General features: G+C 48.3%; 1 protein-coding gene across 4 annotated transcripts in view; it reads left to right on the top strand.

Moving 5' to 3' along the window:
* Positions 1 to 1,115: 1,115 nt before the first annotated feature.
* The window catches only part of TNIK (TRAF2 and NCK interacting kinase), a 149,934-nt gene continuing 128,708 nt past the window's right edge, over positions 1,116 to 22,341 (top strand). For 3 of the 4 annotated variants that reach the window (XM_063408279.1, XM_063408282.1, XM_063408280.1), the window contains exon 1: positions 1,117 to 1,458. In XM_063408279.1, the coding sequence (XP_063264349.1) occupies positions 1,402 to 1,458 (57 nt within the window). In that variant the 5' untranslated portion in view covers positions 1,117 to 1,401. Of the gene's footprint in view, positions 1,459 to 22,341 lie in introns of all 4 variants that reach the window. The other variant, XM_063408281.1, reaches the window with a different exon arrangement.

Raw genomic sequence — 22,341 nt, forward strand, 5'->3', positions numbered from 1 at the left:
ATAAGGCAGGGATGCAGCCCCCAGAGCAGGCTGCCCAGCGAGCAAGGGCAGAGGCAGTGGCAGCACCAATGCTGCTGTTTCTGAGGAGGTTTCAGCAGCTCCTCCTGGCCTTTGGTCCGTCCGTGTCCTGCAGTCCTGCCTGGTGAGGCTGCACCTCCCGCACCAGCAACAGCACGCAGCCTCCCCACAACTGCACGACTGTTTGTAATACCATTTATTATTACTTTTTGGAGCACATCTCCAATCAGAAAGTGTAAGAAAATCCCATCCGCCTGCCAGTTGACTCATGTGTAGGGTTTCCACTTCCCAGATCTGCATATTGTAAGCTCCTGACACAAGTTGATGTTGTAAGTACAGCTTCCATACGGTTCTCTCACAGGCAACAGATTTTTTATACATATATATTTATATACGGCACCTGGTTTGGCAGGAGCCACATCCGAAAAAGGGAAATAAGGAAAACTAAAAGCTGACTCTACCTAGCTATTGCTGGCTTGGAAGGCGGTTTGGCCAATTCCAAACACAGCATCAATCTCTTATTCCGACTTAGGATCACCATGGGAGTTGGTAGGGCTGGGACGGCTCCCGAGTGCCGAGCAGACAGGTCGACAACAGGTCAGCAAACCCAGGTGTGACATCTGGATCCAGCTGCAGGAGGGCCAGATCTCACTGAGCATCCCGAGGAACACCAAGCAGGCGGATGGCGGCTCCTCTGGCCTTGGCGCTCCCCACCCTCCTTCCTGCCTGGCAGAACTCGGGTTCAGCACCTGCGACTGGGCAGCATTTCCCAGCGGCCCTGACAGGCACCACTGCCGGGGCTCTGGGGCAGCCCAGGCGGCCTGGCCGCCCTTCCGCCCGGGTCCACCTGGACGCCCGGACCGTTCTGCCCGCTCTGTGTCCGGGGGGGATCTGCGAGCTGAACGAGCCCGATAGTGCCTCACCGGGCGTGCACCCCCGAGCGTCCCACCGCCCGCTCCGTGCGAGGGCGCCGGGGCCAGCACAGGCTCCGTCCCCTGCCGCCCCTCAGCGCGGCGGCTCCGGGCGCAGCCCCCCCCGCCCCTGAGGGGGCTCTGCCCGCCCCCGCGCGGCGCCGCCCCCTGGCGGCGGGTCGGGCGCCGCCCCCGCGGTGACAGACAGGGGCGGCGCGGGGCCGTGCGGGCGCGGTGCGGGGCGGGCGCGGCGATGCGCCGCCGCCGCCGCCATCCCGGCGCAGCCCGCGGCGAGCCCTGCCTGCCTGGCCGCCCTTAGGCAGCCGCGCTGCGGGCGGAAGGGCAGCGGCGGCGGCGGTGGCTTCTCTTTCCCGGCGCCCCGCATGAGGAGAGGCGTTAAATAGCGCCAGCGCCGCGGCGGCCGCCACTGCCCGCTCGGTGGCGGCGGGGCCGCCTGGCCGGCGGCGGAAATATGGCGAGCGATTCCCCGGCGCGGAGCCTGGACGAGATAGACCTCTCGGCGCTGCGGGTGAGGCGCAGGGCCGGGGATCGCGGGGAGGCATGCGGGAGCGGCACCCCCCATCCCTCCATCCATCCATCCATCCACCCACCCACCCATCCACCTATGCATCCATCCATCCATCCATCCCCCGGTGGCGGGGAGATGGGGCTGGGGTCCGCGGGGCTCGGTGTGTGTGTGTGTGTGTGTGTGTGTGTGATGTGCGCCTGCACGTATGTAAATGCGGGTAGATAGCCCTGTGCGCGTGCATGTGCGTGCCCGCCGCCGCGTGTGCGCGCATCCACACGTGTGTGCATCCGCACATGTGTGCGCGTGTGTGCACCCGCACATGTGTGTGTCTGTATGTGTGCGTGTGTGTGTGCGTGTGTGCGCTCCCGCCGCGGCCGTGTCCCCGCAGGTGTGTCCGTGTGTCCGTGTCCGTGTCCGTGTGTGCGCACCCCGCAGCGCCGCGGGGACGCGGGTGCGTGCGGCCGGGCGGGTCCCCGTGGCGGGGAGCGGGGAGCGGGGAGCGGGGCCGGTCTCGCCCGGACCCCTCCGCGCTCCGATGTCCCCCCGGGCAGCGCGCCGGGGCAGGCGGACACGCCGGGCTCGGGGGCCGGGCATCGCCCCGCAGCCTCTCTCCATCCCTCTCCCGCTGTGTCCCTGCGCGCTGCCTCCTCCTCACCCCCCTGGAAAATGAAGCCCAGCATGTACCCTTGAAATGTCAGGCTCGTCAGATGTGTCAGCCTCGGCGTGGGCTGTGGCCTGATGTTCCCCCTGGTCCATTTCTCCTGTAACTTTCTTCCTTTCCCCCGCTTCTCCATCTTTCTGGCCGTAAGGACAGCTCGCTGGGAACGAGCATGGGGAGTCATTGAAAGAAACAGCATTTATGCGGGAGGCAGCAGCCAGGCTGCTCCTTGCAACCCGCTGCATAGACAAATAAATAAAATCGAGCAGAATCCACTGAAGACTTGAACAAGTGTATTTTTAGAAATATTATTTGCTTCAGTGCAAGAAAAAAAAAAAAAGGAGAAGTCTATCTTTATTCACTTGCCCTACTTTCTTTCTAGTGAGTTTCTGGTTGATTAATAGTGTAAATGATTGCTCAGCAATACACAATGTAGATGAGATTGGAATGGGGGAACCATCTGCCTTAAAAACAGACCTGTAGCTGGTTTCCTCTCTTAGGTGGGAGAAAGGTTGCTGAAGCCGGCGGAGTTAATCCAGGAGAACAGTATCATTTGGGGAGGAGGGGGTCCTCTCCTTCTTCCCTGTCCTCTTTTTTTTAAATTTTTTTTTAACAACTGTGTTGGGAAGTGTATTTAAACTAGGGTACCATTTCTTTTTAAAACTGTATCCACACGTGCCTAGGAGGTTTTGTTGTTGTTGTTGGTTTGATTTTTTTTTTCCTTCTGTTTGTGGCTTTTTATATAGCAATGCACACCAGATACAGTCAGGGTTTTGTTTTCGCTTTAGGAGGAAATGTATATTCCCTCCCTCCCCCTGAGACCCAGCGGCAGAGCAGAGCAGTGCTGGCATTTCAGGGTAACCGGAGACGAGGGGACCTGAAACCCACAGCGGGGTGGGACAGCAAAACCCTGCTCCCCTGCCCAGCAGTGGCCACTCTGCTGCTGCCACTCCGACCTCTGCCCCCTCCCAGGGCCAGAGACATGCCGTGGCACTTGCCTGTAAATGATGAGAGATGTGGTGGTTTGCAAGCGAGACAAGAATAGGAGCTTAATTTGCCAAGGAATAGATCTTCTTCTAAACTAAGCTCCTCCAGCACTTAGAATAATTGTTAAAGGTCGTAAATTCAGCAGATGGGGCACGAAGCGTGAATCATTCCATGGGGTCTGATTCAGAAATCGATAGTAAATTTGCTGCCTGAGCACAAAACATGGCAGGGAGGAGTAATTCCCCAAGCCTTGCAAAATTTTTATATATTAGAAAAGAAGTGTCACATTGCTGTGGGTTTGTAGATGAGTCTGGGTGGAAGAGATGTTGCTCTTGTGCTGGTTGTGTGTTGAAAGGGGTGAGGGGTGACTCTGTGAAATGCTGGGAGCAGGTAGTGACTCAAAAATCTGGTGAAGGGGATGATTTGTTCCCAGCAGCGCGGAAAGGAAGCGCTCAGGACGCTTATCTCTGAGTTTGAGTCACTGAAATGTTCCAGGAGGCTGGGGCTTATGAACCACAGGCAAATATCTGTAAGAAAGGTGGACCTCTGACTGCTAGTTTGCCCAGTCCTTTGCTTTGGCTTCCCTGCTGCTGTCCCAGGGAAGGGAGATGGATTTGCAGGATGGCAGTGTGCTGTTGAAGGCTGAGCACAAGCAGAACCCTGCACAGCATCATTCCGTTCAGTTTTCTGCTGCCCACGGGCTTATGGGGTGGGATTTGTAGATCTGGGCTGGAAGGTGACATAGGAGGTGGCAGGAGCTCCTGTTTTTGCCACAGTAGAGTTTATTTTGGCCACACAGTCGGGCTCCACCACAGCAGTGCATCTGCCTGATGTGCTGGCGGCTGGGCCAGGAACAAAGCACTGAATTCTGATTAAAATGCACGGCCTGGTGCATCGAGTAAGCACACTTGGGGCTGGCTCCTGCCTTCTCTGTGACATGTTTCTATCCATCACTGGGCACTGTGCTCACTGCTGTGGTACCCAGGAGTGCCCCTGTGGCTGCAGAGGATAGGAAGGATTCCCTAAACCAGAGATCTTCCAGTGGTGGTGCTGGTAATGAGGATCGTTAATGTTGCAGAAAAGTGTAATTTAAAACAATGAGGCCATCAAACAGGTAGCGCTGCATATTATACTGACAAGGGGATAAGATAAACTGCATTATAATGTTCTTTTGTATGGGCAAGGAGATATTTTTGCTCGTCCACTCAGCATGTTTAATAGCTGGATGACCTGGCAGTGTTATTAGCAGAATAATGATTAACATGGGGATTCGCTCAGGCTGTTGACAGGCGTGTTGGAGAAGCAGATTTTTGCAATAAAATGAGACTGAGTGTGAGGAGGGATGCAGTGGGCTATGGTCTCTGGTGGTAAATGCACAGCTGATCCCAATAGGAGAGAGCAGAAAGATGGGGCTGGGTTGGTGTTTTTTCCCCCCTCTTTTTTTTGTCTCAGCAAATGCAAGAGCCTGTCAGCTCTTGCTGAAGGCAGTGGCCTTGATCCTTCTCAAATATTCAGGTCAATAGCTTTTCCTCTGCTGCATCCATCTGCAGGGCTGGGCCTCTGGCTGATGTACCAGCAGTGGCAGTGGGCTCTTCTGGCAGTACCTGCCACAGCTGGATTCGTCTGAGTTGCTTTGCAAGGTGTGTGGGAGGTTATAAAAGATCTCAGGGAGGAAAGCCTTTCCCAGGGAGCTGATAACCCCTGGGAAGGGTCTGGCTTGGGGCCAGCACTCCCCCCTGCTCAAAGCTGCTCCTTGTCTTGCAGGCAGGGGCTCGCCCTGGGCATAGGGCACCAGGCTCACCTGGGATGTACAACTTGGCTGAGGGTTTCCTGCAAGGCAGGGAGTTTAAAAAGAGCCTTTTTAGGGAAGAAGCAATTGTGTCCTTCATGTACCTGGACGTTGCTTTTGTTTTGAACTCATTAACAAACCCCAAGCTTTTGTTATTTACTCTAGTGAAGTGCTGACCATGCACTTTGTGGAAACTGTATCCTAAAATCGTTTGTTGTTTTGGAAAAGCCTGGCCTTTAATGCTCAGGCTCGGAGAGAAGGCAGCACAGAATTTAAGGAGCTGGTGAGTATTAGCTGTTGCTGGGAAGAATTGGATGAAACCCAAAAATGTCACTACTCTTCCTTTAGCTTGCTTTGTATAGAAGTGAAGTTTCAGTGGCCCTTTGTTTGCATTAGTTGATCACTGTCAATGAAGATAAAAGCTGACATGTTAAAAACCCACAAAACTCAAACATGCTGGCATTGTCCTGTTTCTAGAACTTTGTCAGTTTATGGCATATTTCAGCATCATTAAAGATTCAGGAGAATCTCTGATGGGGGATAAGCACTGCAAGCCACTACTCAGGAGCATTACTCTGGCAGCATTATTTTAGGTTTCTTCTTCCAGCATCTTTTTAAAAGAACTCGGGAGCTCAACAGAAATTGGGCAGCTTTTGTAAAGGTCACCTTCCTAAATAGAAAAAGGAACAACAAACTTGACTAGAGATGACTTCTGAAGATTAAAAAATAGACATGTAAAGCTTATTTTGCTGTGTTTTACATGATAATGCTACCATGCAAAATTTGGGGCAGATATTCAACAAATAAATATATAATTCACAGTTCCTGAGGAAAGACACTCTCAAGAGTATTCTGTCAGGGAGTTCACCTGTCGTCTTGCAGTGTCATTCAGTGCATGTGTACGCTATGGACCGTGACAGTATCCATGTGCTTTGTCTATTTTGGAGCCTTCTGAGTTTTAAACCATAAAACTTTGCAGGAGAATACTGGTCTCTGAATCACAGAGTCATAGAATGGTTTGGGTTTGAAGGGACCTCAAATATTATCTAGTTCCAAAACCCCTGCCATGGGCAGGGACACCTTCCATTAGACCAGGTTACTCCAAGCCCTGTCCAACCTGGCCTTGAACAATTCCAGGGATGAGGCATCCACAGCTTCTCTGGGTTTTATGTTGCAGTGCTACTCTCTGAGAAAATAATTTATTCCTAACATCTAATCTAAATCTTCCCTCTAATTTAAATCACCCCAAAGGGATGGCAGTGTCCAACTCCATTCCTTGAGGCGTTGGTGTCAAACATATCCTCTATGCACCTATGCATATTCCTGTGTGTGCTCCTGAAAAGGGAAAGGGTCTTGTCTTCTGTCAAATCTCTCTCTGGGGTTGATTGTATTCTTTTCTCTGCCTTTGGAGTTGTGCAGCCCAGCTGCTGCTCCTCTGCAGTTACTCTCCAGCACTGGTGACTCTTCCTCATCTTTGCAATTCTTCCACAACACAGCAGTATTTGGTGTTTTTGAAGACATGGAGAGTTCTCTCTAGTATTCCTTTGCTGAGCAGCCATAAAAATTAATAATTTGGAGTGAATTTATGGCAAAATGTATGCTTGAGCAGGCTGAAGTCTGAGCACAAAGCACTTTGTTGAATCAAGCTTTGAAGCAACAAAAGGAGCATTTGATTGGTGTGCATATTTAAAATAAAGGGTCTGTTTCTAATCCATGTGACAAGGAGGAGTTAGAGGAGGTTTTTAACCCTGCTACCTGAAGGTACTTTTTATCTGCCAGGCTTGTAGATGTAGTGGTACAGTCTGTATGGGGTGAGGGAGGAAGCAGTTTCCATTTGATCTGTATGTAAATCCCCACGGATGAATCACCCAGCTGTGGAAGAGGTGTCCTTGGAAATCATCGTTCATGTGAGGCCAGGTCAGGCGAAAGCTGCAGTCTCCTCCTGGGCTCAGGCTCTGAGCTGCTGCCTGCAAACCCCAGCCTGATCCTCCTGAGGCACCCCTACCCTTTGCAAGGGTAATTAGAGACACCAGTGGGAGTTCTTTGACTCTGACCTGCAGACCAAGGACGGGGTATTGATCCCTGTCTCATTCTTCATGCCTCATATATAAAGGGCTAGAATCCTGCTACATTCCCCGTGCTTCCCCAGGTAAAAAACCACTCAAAGGGGTGCGTGGTGTGGAGAAACAGCACTGGCAGAAACTCTTGTGCCTTGGGGTGTGGAGGATGGTGTTGAGGGTTCAGGACCTACCACCTGAAGGCAGCTGCTTGCCCTGGGCTGCCAGTGGAGCACACATCTTGTTTTCCCTTGCTGCCAGCTACAGAAGAGACCGGGAGCCTCACGGAGTGAAAGGCAGACCCACGTTTGCTCTCCCAGGGCTTTTTGGCTGATCCTTCCTCCCTTCTGGTGGCCCTTTTGGCCCTGACTGCTCTGCAGGTGTAGAGCCTCCATGACGTGAGGTTTCCGTTTGCTGATGCTTGGGTGCCTTCTTTGTTACCTTTCACATAGCCATTAAAGCAGGGTGCAGATTAAAACCCTCAAGCCTAAGTCATTGGTAGCTCCACTGAGAGGTTGTGTTTCCCACTTACAAAGCCAGTAGCTTTAATTTCCTTCTCCCCAGCCTCCTTCTCCTGTCCTGTTTTGTCACTTTGAACTGTGGCTGCACATTGAAACTGATGGTCAGTCTGCTCTGGGCTCAGGAAAGCAACTTATGTAAGTGGGATTTGATGTTTTCAATGTAAATCATTCATGATTTCTAAAGGAGTGCTGGTTAAGGAACATGGTCCTTAGCAAATGGATATTCCCCCTTTCCCTGCATTCCTCCTCCATGGCTGTTTCCACATGAGCCCTGTGAGGGGCTGGGCATCTCCTTTCTGCAGTGGGATGAGGATGCCCAGCATGTTGGCCCCCAGCCCTGGGGAGCTCCTGCAGTGGCTCATTAGTGAAAGGAGAGGAAAAGCCACCAAGGTTGGAAAACACTGATAAGTTTAGTTGGCACTCAGTTTGGTCTCTCTGCACACCTGATTTTTTATTTTGTAATGGTCAATCAGAAAACCTTTCTCTTTGATGCAGAATGTCACTTTTCTGTGTTAATCTGCTGCAGTGCTTGCCAAAAGTTCAAGGTTGTGTGTTGGTAATAAATGGTGGTAATCATGCAGGCAGCACTGGAATGGCTGGATTGGATACCAGCTCCTGCTTCCATCCAAGGGGAGCCAGCAGCGTGTCCTGCTCCACACTCAGAAGCTGAGTTACCCTGACGCAGCAGAAGGTGTTCCCTTTGCTCTGCTGTGGGTAACCAGCTCTGTTCTGCCACAGCAGCCCTGTCAGGTATTGATGGCTTCATGCAAACACCATCCACTGCCAGTCACTGAAGTGTCACCTTGGTGAGTGACACGGTCCCATCCATCCTATGGATGCACTCTGGTGAAAACAGCCCTGCCCTCTGGCAGGCACAGTCCTTGCCTGGTTTGTGCTGCTGTGAGCAGTGAGCTGCTCCTCTGAGCAGAGCCTGAGCAATGCAAGTTCAACATCCTCTGGGTTCTGAGTGCTCCTGCTGCAGCGAGGGTGGGTGTTCTGCTTGCGTGAGAGCCCGTGTGGTTTGCAGCTTCAGAGTGCACAAAACCTCCTGTTACAGTTTTTACTTGCTCCTTCCAGCAGTGGTATTTCAGGGTGCAGAAAGTGTTGCTTTCAGAACAGTAAATTGTTCTAAAAGCAGCACTCTAAAAACCAGAGATACTGCCTCACATGCATATTCCTTTATAAGCTAACAAATAAAGTAAAAAATTTATGTGGCTGACAGTTTCCCCTCCCCTTCCTTTTAAAAATTCCCTTTTCTCCTAATTTTGAAACTCAGCAGGAAAAAGCCTACTGCCAGCTGAATCATGTGTTTAATGCATGACAGAAGTGACTGTTTGGGATCATGCCCCCAATCCCCTGGATGGTGACTTTGGGATGCATTGGAGGTGGTAGAGCCTTTGCTGAGGAAAAGATCGCACAGCTTGAGCCTAATAAAATGTGTCTAATAACTGCTGTAGCATGCTATAGAAATACAAGAGATCAAAGCTTCAGAGGCATTTATTTTCATAATTTGTGGGTCAGATCCTTGCAGGACTAATTGGGTGCTGTTTGATGTCCAGGCAACAATAGAAATCTCCCTGTACATCAGAATATATTTGTCTCTTCCTCTTTCTTTCATACAAAAGCATAAAAGCTTAGTGTGATTTAGAGATAAACTGGCAAAAGTGGAGGTGCAGATCTCCTCCCTACCTCACTGTGGTTTTTCTTGGCAGTATTAAGAGGGGTGTGAGGCACTGGAACAGGGTGCTCAGGGAGATGGTAAATGATCCTTGCATGGAAATGTTCGAGGCCATGTTGGATGGGGCTTGGGGCAATCTGGTCTAGTGGGTGGCATCTCTGCCCATGGTAGGGGATGAGCTTAAAGGTCCCTTCCAACCAAAATCATTCTGTACTTCTATTACATAGAAGTAATATATAACCATATATATTACTATATATATATAGGGGGCCATATATCTGATACAGTGACCAAAACAAATGTGTCTACTTGCCAGATGTTGATTGTTTTAATTGACATCAGTGCTTCAGGAGCTCTAAGCCTCATGGCTGTTGCCCACCAGGCTACTTCTCCCCAAAACATGAGCCAAGAGAAACCAGAGAATGAGCTTTGATGGTGCAGCTCAGTGCACTTCCCCATCTGTGGCTCAGCAGTTGTGAAGCTCTGGTGGTATCTCAGCACTGTGGGTGGTCATCCCCAAAACACAGCAGGTCAGATATGCTGTGGGCTTTGCAGGGCACTTACAAAGGTCTTTTATTTATATGTATTAAGATAATGTATAGAAATAAGAATAAGCATGGCTCTAGCTGGTCCCTCTTGAGTGGAACAGGACAGCAGGGTGTGGCTGTGAGTGGCACAGCTTGTGTCCCTGTACCTGGCACACAGACCTTCAAAACAGGCCAGAATTTTCCAGGCTACTCACTCAGATGGGAGATGCCAAACAGCCATGAAACATGGCTGGAAAAGAAGGTGCAGTGCCCTTAAACTTGTGGGGTTTGTATTTTATGCTCGTTGAATACTCACGATAGGTGTTTGGGGAAGGGGCTTCTCTCATGCGTCTGCAGGTGCCCCCATATGGGGAGTAAAGAAAGATGGGTGTGCAAGGCAAATGTTTTTAGAGAAGAACCAGAGGCCAAAGCAACAAAATGAAAAGGACTTTAAATGCATTTTCTGGCCATGCAGACAGGCTGTCTTCAGTGCAATAAATCTTCAGCCTTTATGTATTGATTAGCTTCAGTAAATAGTGTGATGACTCTGCTCTTCCCATTGCTATTCTGTGGGGATCGGTGTGTTAGTATGGCTGAAGAGGCTATAATAGCTAAATGGGATTCCAGTAGTGAGAGCAGTTTACAAATGCTCTCCAAAGTGATCCTCGCAGCCAGTGGGACTGTGTTTGACTGCTATAAATGTAAACAGAATGCTGCACTGGTGACCAGGCTGGTAATGGCTGTGTTTTCTAATGGGCAAAACTCTGTTCTCTGAGTCAAGTGTCCTTCAGTGACTGTGCCCTGCCTTGGCAGGGATGCTGTCTGCACCCAGTCCTCTGGTTGGGGACGTGTGATGGACACATTCTGAAGAGGAGTGGCTGAAATATGGGGCTGCCTATCCAGAAAACAGAAAATGGCTGAAAATGCCCCTTTTTACACCAGGCATGTAATAATTTCTTCAATATTCATACGATGCTGGGCATAGTTTGAAGTGATTTTGCTTGTTGAGCTTTGCCCCTGCTCTTGGAGCCAGGTATGTGATGTGGCAGCCTCAAGGTGGTTGTGTTTGAGCTCTGGGCAAGCCCTAGGTTCCTGAGCATTTGCTACAATAAAGCAGGAAAAGCAGGAACATGGCAGGGACAGCAGCTCGTTGTCCTTGCAGAGCAGGGATGGACGGACAGATGGACGGATGGATGGATGGATGGAGAGCTGTCTTATCTATTAGTTGCCATAGCTGAAAGCCCATCCAGAAGACTTTCCATTGGCATCTCCCTGTTTTGTAACCTGTAACAACACCCTGGTTAAAGAGCTCTTCCAGAGGTGGTTTGGACCATGAGTGTGAAATCCCAGGTTGCTCTGGAGACAGTGGAAGGAAAGATAGGATGGAGCAGATGTAAAATTAGCATAACAATACACCTTTAATTCAACTTGAAGGAAATAATTGAAGACTAGTTGTCACTTACGCTTGTGACCTCTGCCGAGATGACTCACGCTGCAATATAATATGAGTCACTTGTTAATGATGGCCTGTTAAGGAGAAAGTGCCAAATCCCTGTAACTTCTTCACTTCTATAAAAGCCAGGAGGGGGACGGGTGTTCAGGATATTATTGTCTAGAAGTAACTGATACTTAAGAGCACTGAAGCACCTTTACTCGGCTCTAGGTGACTCTGGCATGAAAAGGCAAAGGTCCTGGGCAGAAATGCTCTGAAAAAGCCAGAAAACATGGTGTAGCTCTCCTCCCAGTGCTGCCTTGACATACTGTTGTCCGAGGGTGGGGACCCTGATAACTTTCCTTCCTGCCAGCTGGCTCAGCTGGCTCACCAGAGGACAAGTGCCTGCTGGTGGGACAGAGGGAGGGAGGTGGGTGAATGGGTGCACAGGGCACAAAACCTTTGCAGAGCATGGGGAGGGAGGTCTTGGAGTCTTGCTGGCTGATGGGAGAACGTGAAGGTAGGAATAAAATACTCTCTGGGAAGGTCTGTGGGGTGTCCCTGATGGGGAGCCCTGGGCTGGAGACCTGCAGCCAGGAGCCTGGGGGAGAAAGGTGAGGAGCTGCAGCCTGTGGCCCTGTGGTCCCATGCAGTGAGGGCTTGGCCAGGCACAGCTTCCCCGTGAACTCCTTGTCTCTGACGTGTGAGAAGTTTTTATGGCCTCAGGAGCTCACTGTGCTCCTGCAGCAATTGACTTGAGCATTCGTTAATCATCTACTAGCTGTATTAAATACTTCCTCTTATTGAATTAGTGTTTTTCCTCAATAAATGAGATTTCACAATCCACAGAGGAAAGCGAGAGCCTGGTGTGAGGGTGCTTGTGACCAGGGGCTGGAGCTCGCCAAGAGGTGACCAGGTCCTGTGGTCAGGAAGGGGCCTCTCAATTGACAAAAGCCTCATGATTTTGTCTGTAGCCAGGAAATTCAGTGAAGTGCTGACACCAGACGTGAACTTGGAAAGGGGAGCATTTTCCCCTAGATCTCATAATTGTAGAAAAGCATGGAAAAAGGTCTTCCTGAAAGAGCATAATCCAAAGGGCAAATAGAAGACTTCAAGTAGATTATTGAAAATTCAGAAGAAAAAATGGAGATGTATGTGTGAGGCTTTGCCTGCCTTCTTCCCTGAGTGATAAAACAGACATCCCTGAGCTGCTTGGGCCATGCTTTCACTTTCCAGGTGAGAAGCTGCCTTACCTCTGCCATCCCTCTCTTCTGCCACCTGTTCCAAGGTGTATCTTTCCCTCTGGACTTTGCCTTTGTTGGCAGTCCAGACAGGGCTGGTGTCCATACAGGATCTTGCTGCCTTAGGCAGCACCAGTGTGGGCACAAGGAGACAGGAGGGTGGTGGTGAAGGGCTGTGGAGGAAGGTTGAGCTGTGAGGGGATGAGAAGGAATGGACCTGAAGGAAGAGAATTTAAACTTGGATGTTCCTATCAAGGCAGCCTAAGGCAATCAAGGACATTGAATGTACGAGTTGGTTGCATTGCAGAAAATTTTCTGTAGTACCTTAGGAATACCTGTCCCTGAGGGGTAGAGGAATGTTACTTCTTGAAAATAAACTGCCAGCGCAGTGGAACCCAGATCTTGAACACATCTGTTTTGTCTTGCTCATTTGATAATGATCACCTGATTCTTTATCAAGTTCCTGCCTTAGCATAGTGCTCCTGCTGCTGTGGGAGCTCTCGGGAGCTCTCCCTGTGCCTCTTGAAAAGGCAAAGGTTTATCATTGATTGAAATGGAGACACGCCTTGCAGGTGGGCAGAACATACCCCTCAAAAATGGAGCAGTGTGGTTGTCCAGTGAGAAAGGGCAGAAGTTCAAAGCTGCAGCTGGTTTCTCAAGGCCCCTTCACAATAAGTTGTGGGTTTGTTTTTGCGTGTTGACGTGACCTCTTCCGTGCTGCTGGTGTAAAGGAAAGTGCCTGCACAGATGAAATGTCCTCGAGAGAAGATGCAAAAGCTCTGCTCATTATCAGAAACGAGTAAAACTGCTCCAAGCTAATATGGCTGCCTAAAAATAGAAGTGGTGTTAGGGGGAGGGGCTGTCTCTGTGTTCGTTTGCCCTTGATTTTCATGACATTTTGCTGCTCTATATTGTGTGCCTTGTTCAGGAGGCTGTGTGTCCTGGTCACACTGGAGTAATTCACAAGAATGTGTTTCTGTCAAAAAACATGAGGAAGACTGAAGAGCTTGTTGGGGGTATAGCAGTTAAATGGTAGAATGCAGTTATTCAGGTTTATTTCCTCATCCTCCTGCTCCTCACAGGTTCACAGCATGACCCTTGCTGTGATCCTGAAGGAGTAGGAGGTCTGAAGGAGAGATGTGATTGACAGTGAGGCTCTGGGCTGGGCTGGATCCCTGGTGCTGTGAGGTGGTGGGAGCAGAGGACAGGAATTATGTGTAAACCTTGCCAGAGGGGACAGTCATACCTCAGTTGAAGGCTGCAGCATCTACTTTGCAGTTAAGAGAAAAAAAAAAAAAAAAGAAGAAAGAAATTACTTATGAGACTTAATTACCGAGTTATTGTTATTCAGTATTTAAAGCCCAAGTTTCATAACTGCCTTGTGATATCAGCATTCATGTTCTTTGTCAGTATTATGCAAGCAGCTCACCTTGTGATCATGAAATACTGAAAAGTGCTTTCTAATGCTCACCCTCCTTTCTCAATGAGTCCATAAAAGCTCTTCTGCTTTCCATTAATTATGGAACAATGGGACATTTTCCCCTTAAAAAGAGCTGAGCCTTTTTTGTTTGTTCTTCAAGTTCTTGCGCCAGTTGTTCCTCTGAGACCTTTCTGTTCCACATGGCTAGACCAGAGTGTACATATCTTCTGTCTTTCACTGTCTTTTGCCACTTGGGAGAAAGCAGGAGGTTTGTGGACCAATCTTAGGGGCAGAGGTCTTGCTCTACTGAAGCAGTTCCAGCTGGTGCTTGGCTGTTTCTGGCACTGGTGTGGTTGGTATGATCTGCCTTCAAGGTTAACTGAGACAGCTGGGAAAGACAGGAGCAGGTCCAGTGGGATAACTCAATTTCCTTCCCCAAAGAGCTGAAATACTAGCTTGCTTGTTGATACTCAGTTGTTTTCCAAGTGGAGGTTTGTTTAATACCAGAGGAAGTTCTTTCTGGCCCCCAGCAGGAGCCTGGCAGTGCAGCTCTGGTTTCACCTCTGCCAGGTCTGGATTTTCCTCACCTCCAGATTTTGCAGAACACTGAGAGCAGACCTCTAGTTTTCCTCCTGATCAGTCCAGTTCTGCCACTCAGTGGCATCCAGAGAAAGGATGGGACAGGGAGGGTTATCCTGTTCTGTGGGGGTTGCCTGTGAGGTGGTTCTGCAGGTGACTCTCTGGAGATGGTGGGGTCTCTCTTGAAACTGTTGGGGAAATCTTGAATGATTTCCTTGACCTCCTTAAGAGATGCAGAATATAATCTTTCCTCTGAGCTTTCTCAAGAAAAAGGAAATGACTGTTTTTTCCCTTCCCTGTAGGGGGAAAGGGTTCATGTGTTTCTCTAAGCACAGATGTGGAGTGTGCTGAGCACACTGGAGAGGATGTGTTCCCAGGCTGCCCGGCCAGTGCTGCTTCTCCACCCCATCAGGCCTTTCCTTATGTACACATCTGGAGATCCATAACTCTTTTCACATGCTAATGAGGACTTTATAGATAAGATCCCCTGTGAGGAAAGGAATGCTAGGAGAGTCTCACAGCAGGGGAAATCAAGGTGAGGAGTGGTCAAACATCTTCCTTAGATTCATATAAGTCATGCAGCCCCGGCAAAGCTCAGAGTAGAAGTCAGCCCCTTTGGCCTCTCATCCCGTGTTGTAGCCATTAAACTGTGCTCTCCTAAGATTAGATGACCTGTGGTTTTAGTGTCTGCAAGTCATGATGAGCAAATTCCTTTGGATAAATGTTTTTCTTGTATACTTGCCAACACAGAATGATGTTTGGGACATGAGGGAAGGGAAATAACTTGCAGGCGTCAATTTTCAGGAGATGAATCAGATGAAGAGATAATACCCAACAGGTTGGGGCTGTTGGAGCAGCTCAGTGGTGAGGATCACATTCTGTGTCTCTGGTTTAGACTAAGTGATATGGAGAACCCAGGGTGCAGCTGCACTGCCAGCACTTACCGTGAGTTTGGATATTACTGAACAGTCTGGGTCCCTGGCAGGGATGAGATGTGGCACTGGAGTTGGGGCCTTGGGGTGGGTGCTAAAGGGATTGTAGTTGCATAGTACTTGGTGTTACCCTAACAAAAGATCCATCCAGGCTTTACATCACTTGCAGTCTGGGAAAGCTGATAGTTGAGCTGGTTTCCCTGCATAATGAGTATTACCTTTTGACACAGGTCTTCAGAGAAGGAAAGGATTGCAAAAGTATCATCATGTTGTAGTAGTTTGTCTTCCTTACTGGGGCCTGGGGCTGTAAGGTAGATCAGAGCTCAGCTGAGCAGATGCTGCATTTGGCTTACAATGAAACTGCAGCATCTCCCTCCCTTCTGACTAGGAGAGGCAATGATGGGCCAGCTGGGTCTGCAAGGAGGGATGAAGTGATGCTTTCTGAGGATTTAGGGTGGCCTGGCAGAGTTTTTTGTACTGTTTGTTTTGCTTTCTGTGGTGGTGTGTTGTTGCTGAAACACATGGATTTGATTTCTGGTTATGAGCATCCTTATCTGCTTCTGTAGCCATTAGCTCTCTGTCTTGCCCATGTGGGAAGCTGTAAGCTACTTCATCTGATAAAGCTTTTCTTATCTGTTCTGCTGTTTATTGTGTAGAATTGAAGTTACTCTAGGAACTATAAAAAAGAGGATGGAATCTAGGAATTGCAGCTGAGTTGTGATTCTCTTCTCTGCACAGGCCAACAAGTTGTCAATAGAAAGTATCAGTGTCTCTGTGCATCAAGCCAGAGCTGAGTTCTTGGTCATATGTCGAGAACAAAACACATGTCCTGAGATTTCCTTTCCTTCCTTGCTTTGTGCAGCATCAGAACACCCTGTTTGGCCTTTTAGACTCATCAGCCTGCTTGTGAAATATTCAGTAGAGTTTGGGCTGAGTTTGCATCGCTGTCAGTGGGTTGCATCTTTTTGGAGTGGCTTTGATCTCGCTTACTCCGTGTTGAGTAATTTACACTCCTCTCACATGAGCTTCAGTGGATGTGCCGCCCTCTGAGAGTCTGGCCCTTGCAGGCTCTCTTGTTTCTCCTAATCGTAAGCATTTAAATGGTATTAAAGCTGCTTATCCCAGTCTTGTGCTTTTTCAGAGTCATTAACACCTCTGCAGAGAAAGTGTAAAACTCTAGTAAAGTCAGCTGGTGGCACTTTGCAATGGTTTGAATGGTTCTGGAGGGAGCAGAGGGCTGGGCTTTGTGCTGAGGAGGGTGTTTGGGAGAGGTGCTGGTGCTGGTGCAGGTCCCCATGGGTGGGAGCACCCAGGCGTGGTGGGTTCACCCTTGGGAGGTGGTGTTCCCCTTCAGCCTGGGGACAGGGCTCCTTTCTGGATGTGAGAACAGGCACCTCAAGCTTGTGTTGAGTTCTTCCCCCAGCCACAATTCCCTAGGGGCCAGAACCACCCATCTCTCCCTGTTTGCTGTGCCTCATTTAAGGGCATGTCTCAAACAATGTCAGCAATTTTCTTTTGTATTCTGTTACCTTTACAAAAAGGTCTTGGTGTTCAAGGGTGATCCCACCAGGAAGTCATCCAAGAAAACCCAAAGCTGGCTTTGTTCTTCACCTTGTATGTGTGTTCCTGTGCAGCAGCTGTGGTCTGATCTGCCTCGTGGCCATGGAGAAATCCCACCCTTGCTCTCATTGCTTGGTCTGTCGAGCCAGTTGAGCTCTGCACTAATTAATGGGAAATTGTCATGACTAACGTCAGGCTGGTAGGAAAAACTAATAGGGGTGAATAATAGCACAAGGTACATGGAAATCAACGTTTTTCTCCTTGGAGGCTGTAGATGTAATCCACTTAATATTCTATGGAACACAAGATTAATATTCTTCAGCATAATATATGTGAGGGCTTTTCTTTTTAGTTTGCTGGCAGAGGCACTGCTGCATTGCTAAAGCTGAGGACAGGGGATTAGGAGGCGGGGAAGGATGCTGACCCAACTTCCAGAGGATTCAGAAACAGCAAAATCTGGCTAGAAGAGATTAAACTTCTTCCTTGCTAGCAGGACTTTTCTGCAAGAAGCATGCCTCACACTGGGATAGGCCCTGTTGAAACCTGATAGGGTGTCTTTCAACTCTTTGGATGCCTAAATTATTGGGGAATAGATCTGATTTGCTTGGACTGTGTGGTGTGACTCTGCTGGTGGGCTCCTACTGCAAAGCTGGTGCCTGCAGAGTCTGGAAACCAGCCCCAGCCTTGCACTTGTCCTCCTTCACAACACAGTTTTGCCATGATTTAAACTCTTAGAACTGCTAAGCTTCATAGAGGTTCCTTTAAAATAATAATAAAGCAAAGCCCCTGTTCTTTTTCTTTCACAGGATGGAAAGAATGCAGTGAGTTGCCAAGCCTAAAGAGGAGTAGATGCAGCAGAAATAAATAAATCAAGACCATTTATTTTAAGTTGATTAATCTGATATGTTCGTAGTTTTCTAAAATAAAATCTAGCCCCAGAGAGTTTAGCAAATCAAATAACAATAACGGCAATTAATTTAGAAGCAGTTACTAATGTTTCTCATCCCCTTTTCAGATCCTTAAACACTCATGATTAATCTCACATTTATGACTGTGGGCCAAATCCTCGTGGGGATGTGCAGTGTCTCTCTTGGGTTGGAGGAGGTGGCCCTGAAGAGCTGACCCCATTCCTGACTGTGGGGAAGGACTGTGGGCTGGGTTGAGATGAGTGCCTGGTGGATGCTGGCACCTTGTGCCTCCAGGAGGGTTTGGTCTGATTTTTCAGTTGAAATTCCAATTATTATGGGCTTCCCTGCCTGCTTTGTTTTCCTGTCTTGTACTGTCTTCAGCAGGCTGGTCCCTGTGGTCTTACAGGGCTTGCTTAGCTGCTGTGTGTGTGTTTATATTAACATTTTCAGCCTGGTTGTGTGAACTAATAAAAAATTGTGGAGCTCTGCAAGAAGCCAGATAATGTCACAGCTGGTTCCAGGGACCAGAGCTAGCAGAGAGCTCCCAAGGCAGGGAGGTGTCACAGGGCTCTAATTTGACAGGGAGCACAATTGGTACTCTAAAGCAAAATGTGGTGATTGGATGTACAGGACATCAAGCAAAACCTGCACATCTTCCTGGGATATCTGGGAGAAACGTCCCTCTACTTTGTCTCATCCACAGTGCTGTTGTAATGCAGATATCAAAGGAACTAAACTAAATAACCTGTGTGCCCCTGCCCAGTTTACTAATTTGGGGCATTGGGGTTTGAAATAAAAAGTATTTCCCTCAATTTCTGAGGCTGTTTCACAAATGTACCAAGAAATAGTGAAAACTTGCAATGGGAAAAATACTTCACAGCCTGGCAAAAAATTCTTGCTAATCACTTCAGCAACTGTGGATCAACCCTTATTCTAGGCTGGTTTTTTGGTGTGGATCAGGCAGGAGCTTGCTTTTTGCTGTGGGACCTTGTTTTCCACTCAGTTTGAGTTTCTGTCATAACCAACCTTTTAGACTTCCTGCCGTGTCTGCCATTACTGGAGACAGCCTGTGAAATGTAGGAAAAAGGGTGAGAAGCCTTCCTTTCCCCTTCCCCACATCTTAACTCTTGGGTGAGATGCATTTCTAAATTGAAACGTGCAAATTAACATATATTTGATATTCTTTTAAATAATTTTGCTGATTTGTCAAAGACAATTCAGTGTGAAAGAGAGTTTATAGTACAAGGTTTTGGCAGCTTGTTGGTATACTTGTGGGGTTTAGGTTTTTTCTGCAATCTATCCTGCAGAGTTCTGCTCAATAATTCAAAGTGATTTGTTCCCCATATTGTCCTTTCTTGAAACTATTGCCACTGGAGAGTTAACTGCCTTTCTTGCTAACCAACCCTTGTAGAACCAAGTGTGAGGAGCTGATGACAAGTGACAAGCTGTGGGTAAACTCTTTGAAAAACACGAAACCAGCAGATAACTCCATCTCCAGATGATCTGTGAAAACTGGGCTGATGTGAGAAACTCATCTGAATCCAGCAGGGAGGTGGTGTTTCTCCAGACATGTGTATAGGGACTAGAAAATATTGAAAAGTAATGACACCTGCTCTGAAGTGGGATTCAGGGATTTCTGGAATGCATGCCAGGCTGTGTGTTGGTTGTTGCACTCTGCTGTTGAAGTCTGTAGTCTGTGGGTTGTTGATGCTGCAACCCTTCCATCCCTGACAGGTTTTCTGGTCAGCTCAGCACACAACCATGACTGAAAAATAGACATGAGAGGTACAAAACCATCCTGGTTTAAAAAAGCAAAAGTTTAAAGATTGCTTTTCTTTTCTTCCTCCAAAATGCATCTGGGAGTGAGGCGTTCTCCTGTTTTAAGCCATCCCTCTGACCAAACTCTCACTGCAAGGAGGGAGCAAGGCTGTCATTTCTTGACAAAGGTGATCCCAGATCGTGGCCCCAGCAGCCTCCTGTGAGGGCTGCAGAAGCTGGAGTGTCCAGCAGTGCCTCAGGAAGGTGCAGACTGGCTTCTGCCACCCCTGCAGACACGCACAGGCGCAGCCACAAGCGTGACCTGCTGCTGGAGACTGAATATTTGCCTGGGTGTGGGAGGGTGCTCCTTTCTCTTGGCATGAGCTTGGCAGCAGCCGTGCTTTACACAGTGCATGTCCAGGACTGGGATGTTAAGAGGCTGTAGTTCCCAAAACAGCTGCCTTGGTAAGTAATTAAACCACCTCCTCCGAGACCCCATAAACCTTTAACAGCGTTTAGTGGTAGGTAACGACTTCAGCTTGATGCAGACATTTGCTGGCCAAGGTTGAAACTCTGTTTCTCAGAGGGATGAGATCTAAACATTTAGGAATAATATCTTATTGGTCTGAAACTACACAAATGACTTCCAGTGAGGAGAGCGTCCAGCTGCTGTGCTCCAATTGATGTATGCATCTGAAGAAGTGTGGTACAATACTGGTAGTGACTTTAGATCTTCTGGGGGCCATAGATGTGATTTATAACTGGCACTGCAGCTTTTTAGAGACACTGAGCTCAGCCAAACCTTTTATATATTGCCCCGTTGAAGTTGTGTGCTTGAATTAGGCATATGTTGAAGGGGTTGATGGCACTGAGGCTGCATTCATCTAGCAAGGCATTGAAAACCTTGGGGTTCTCTTAGCAGTCGTGCTCTTGCTGGTACTTCTGGTCTGATTGGCTTCTGGCTCTTCTAGATGAACAGTCTTCTGTGAACTGCAAGGTGGGCTTGTCATACAGCTGCAAACAATTCATGAAGTCTGTCCTGGTGATCTGTGGAATGTGCTCTAGAGCTTTAAAAGGGTGAGAGGGATGGCTGCTTTGGAGGGAAGCTAACTTCAAATGAAGAATAAGTACATTTGTGTTGTCTTGAGGGTTAGTGAATATCTCAGCATTTTCTCACCTGAGACTCACAGAGGACACAAGTTCATTTTCGTTAGCCTCAAGTCAAAACTTGCTGCCTTTTGCTTGAGTGAAGAGAGGTGGACTCACCATGTTGCTGGTCATGCTTTTGAAGGAGTGGGAAGGAGGCTTGGACCCTTCTTGTTTTGATTAATGTAAATGTGTAGCTTGTGTGTGGCTTTTCCTTGGCCTGGACTGCTCTGACATGCAGCATTGGAGGAAGGTTAATTTTAGACGTCATCGTTGTCCTCTCCTGGTATCACTGCTGCACCTTGGGCTGTGGGACCCACCATTTACAGTGCTACAACAGCATAATTTTGGTTGGAAAAAACCCATTTTTATCCAGGTTGGTATGTGTGTTCCTTATAGAATTGGAGCTCCCACATATCATATTTGTGGAGAGGGTACAGAATGGCTGCTTTTTCTTTTGACGTTCTAGAAAGGAGAAACTAGGCCAGAAGAGCTCTAATTTTGTGTGTGCAAGTATGAGTCTGTGAGCAGGAAATCTGGAATACTCAGTTTATTGTAGCTTCATTGGCTTGGCCTCTGCAGAATCAAGTGGGAATGAACTGTGCATATCCATAGGGGATTTTGTATTTTTCTTGCCTTAGCACTGGTGTTGGCTATTCCTTTGCTGGCTGGGGGCTACAAATCCACACTTACATCCTAAATTGAACAGGTAATAGTTGAAGAAGTAATACAGTTTTATTGACTGAAAAGCCCAGTGTGGTGATTAGTTCTTATTTAATTTTGCTGCTGCCAACTACTGGCAGGTCTTAACATTCTGGAAAGGATAGAGATGCTCACATGGTGGCTGGAGCTTTATTACAGTGAGAAGTTGAGGAGGAGAGCGCTGGAGACTTGGGAGAGTGGATTTATGGCTTAGGAAGGGGGAATGGACAGAGCACAGATGTGGCACTCAGTAGGGCCTGGAAGAGCATCTCCTGGTGAGATGCTGCAGAGGAGTGGTTCAAATAGAATTGTAAACAGGCTTCTCAGCTGTCCAGGTGAGCAATTTTTCTTTTGTTAATAACTTAGCTTTGAGAGCAGTTTTTCTTACGCTCTGTAGTAATGCTGTTTCTTGACTAACATCTTCTTTTAAGTTAACGGAGCTGGATGTTTGGGGGTGAGGGAGGACAAACTGCTTCTTCAAAATGGAAACAAAGCCCTTGGGGAGTTCATTATTACTCTTCCAAGTAGAGCAGCTTGTATTGCTTGAGTAGGCAGGAGGTGCAGTGGTAGATGGCATTGATGATAGCTTGTTTTGTGAGTCTCTGGATGGGTGGGCGAAGGAGGGGAAGGTACCAAAGCTAGCAGGAGAAGGCGTGAGATTAAGCAATCCCTGTGAGGGCTGAGTAATATCCAGTAGTCCAGCATGGTTCTGCTTCGTTGCTTGGCTTTTATCTCAAAAATACCTGTGCAGCCTTTTGAGTTTTTTTGCACCGCTTTAATTAATGGGCAGGCTTAGGGCTATGTCTGTGCAGTTGAAACTTAAAAAAGGTTGTGTCACCAACCTATTTTTTAGAAAGTTCCCAGTGACTCAATCGGTATTTTGTTGCCTTGGCCTCTGCCTTCCTGCTTTGCTGCTGTCTGCAGCTATATTAACAATCCTCTCCTGGCTTGTGCAGTCTGTCTTCATATTACTCACAGGGCTGTTAAC

This window comes from Prinia subflava, chromosome 11 (assembly GCF_021018805.1).
Source record: "Prinia subflava isolate CZ2003 ecotype Zambia chromosome 11, Cam_Psub_1.2, whole genome shotgun sequence".
Lineage (NCBI taxonomy): Eukaryota > Metazoa > Chordata > Aves > Passeriformes > Cisticolidae > Prinia > Prinia subflava.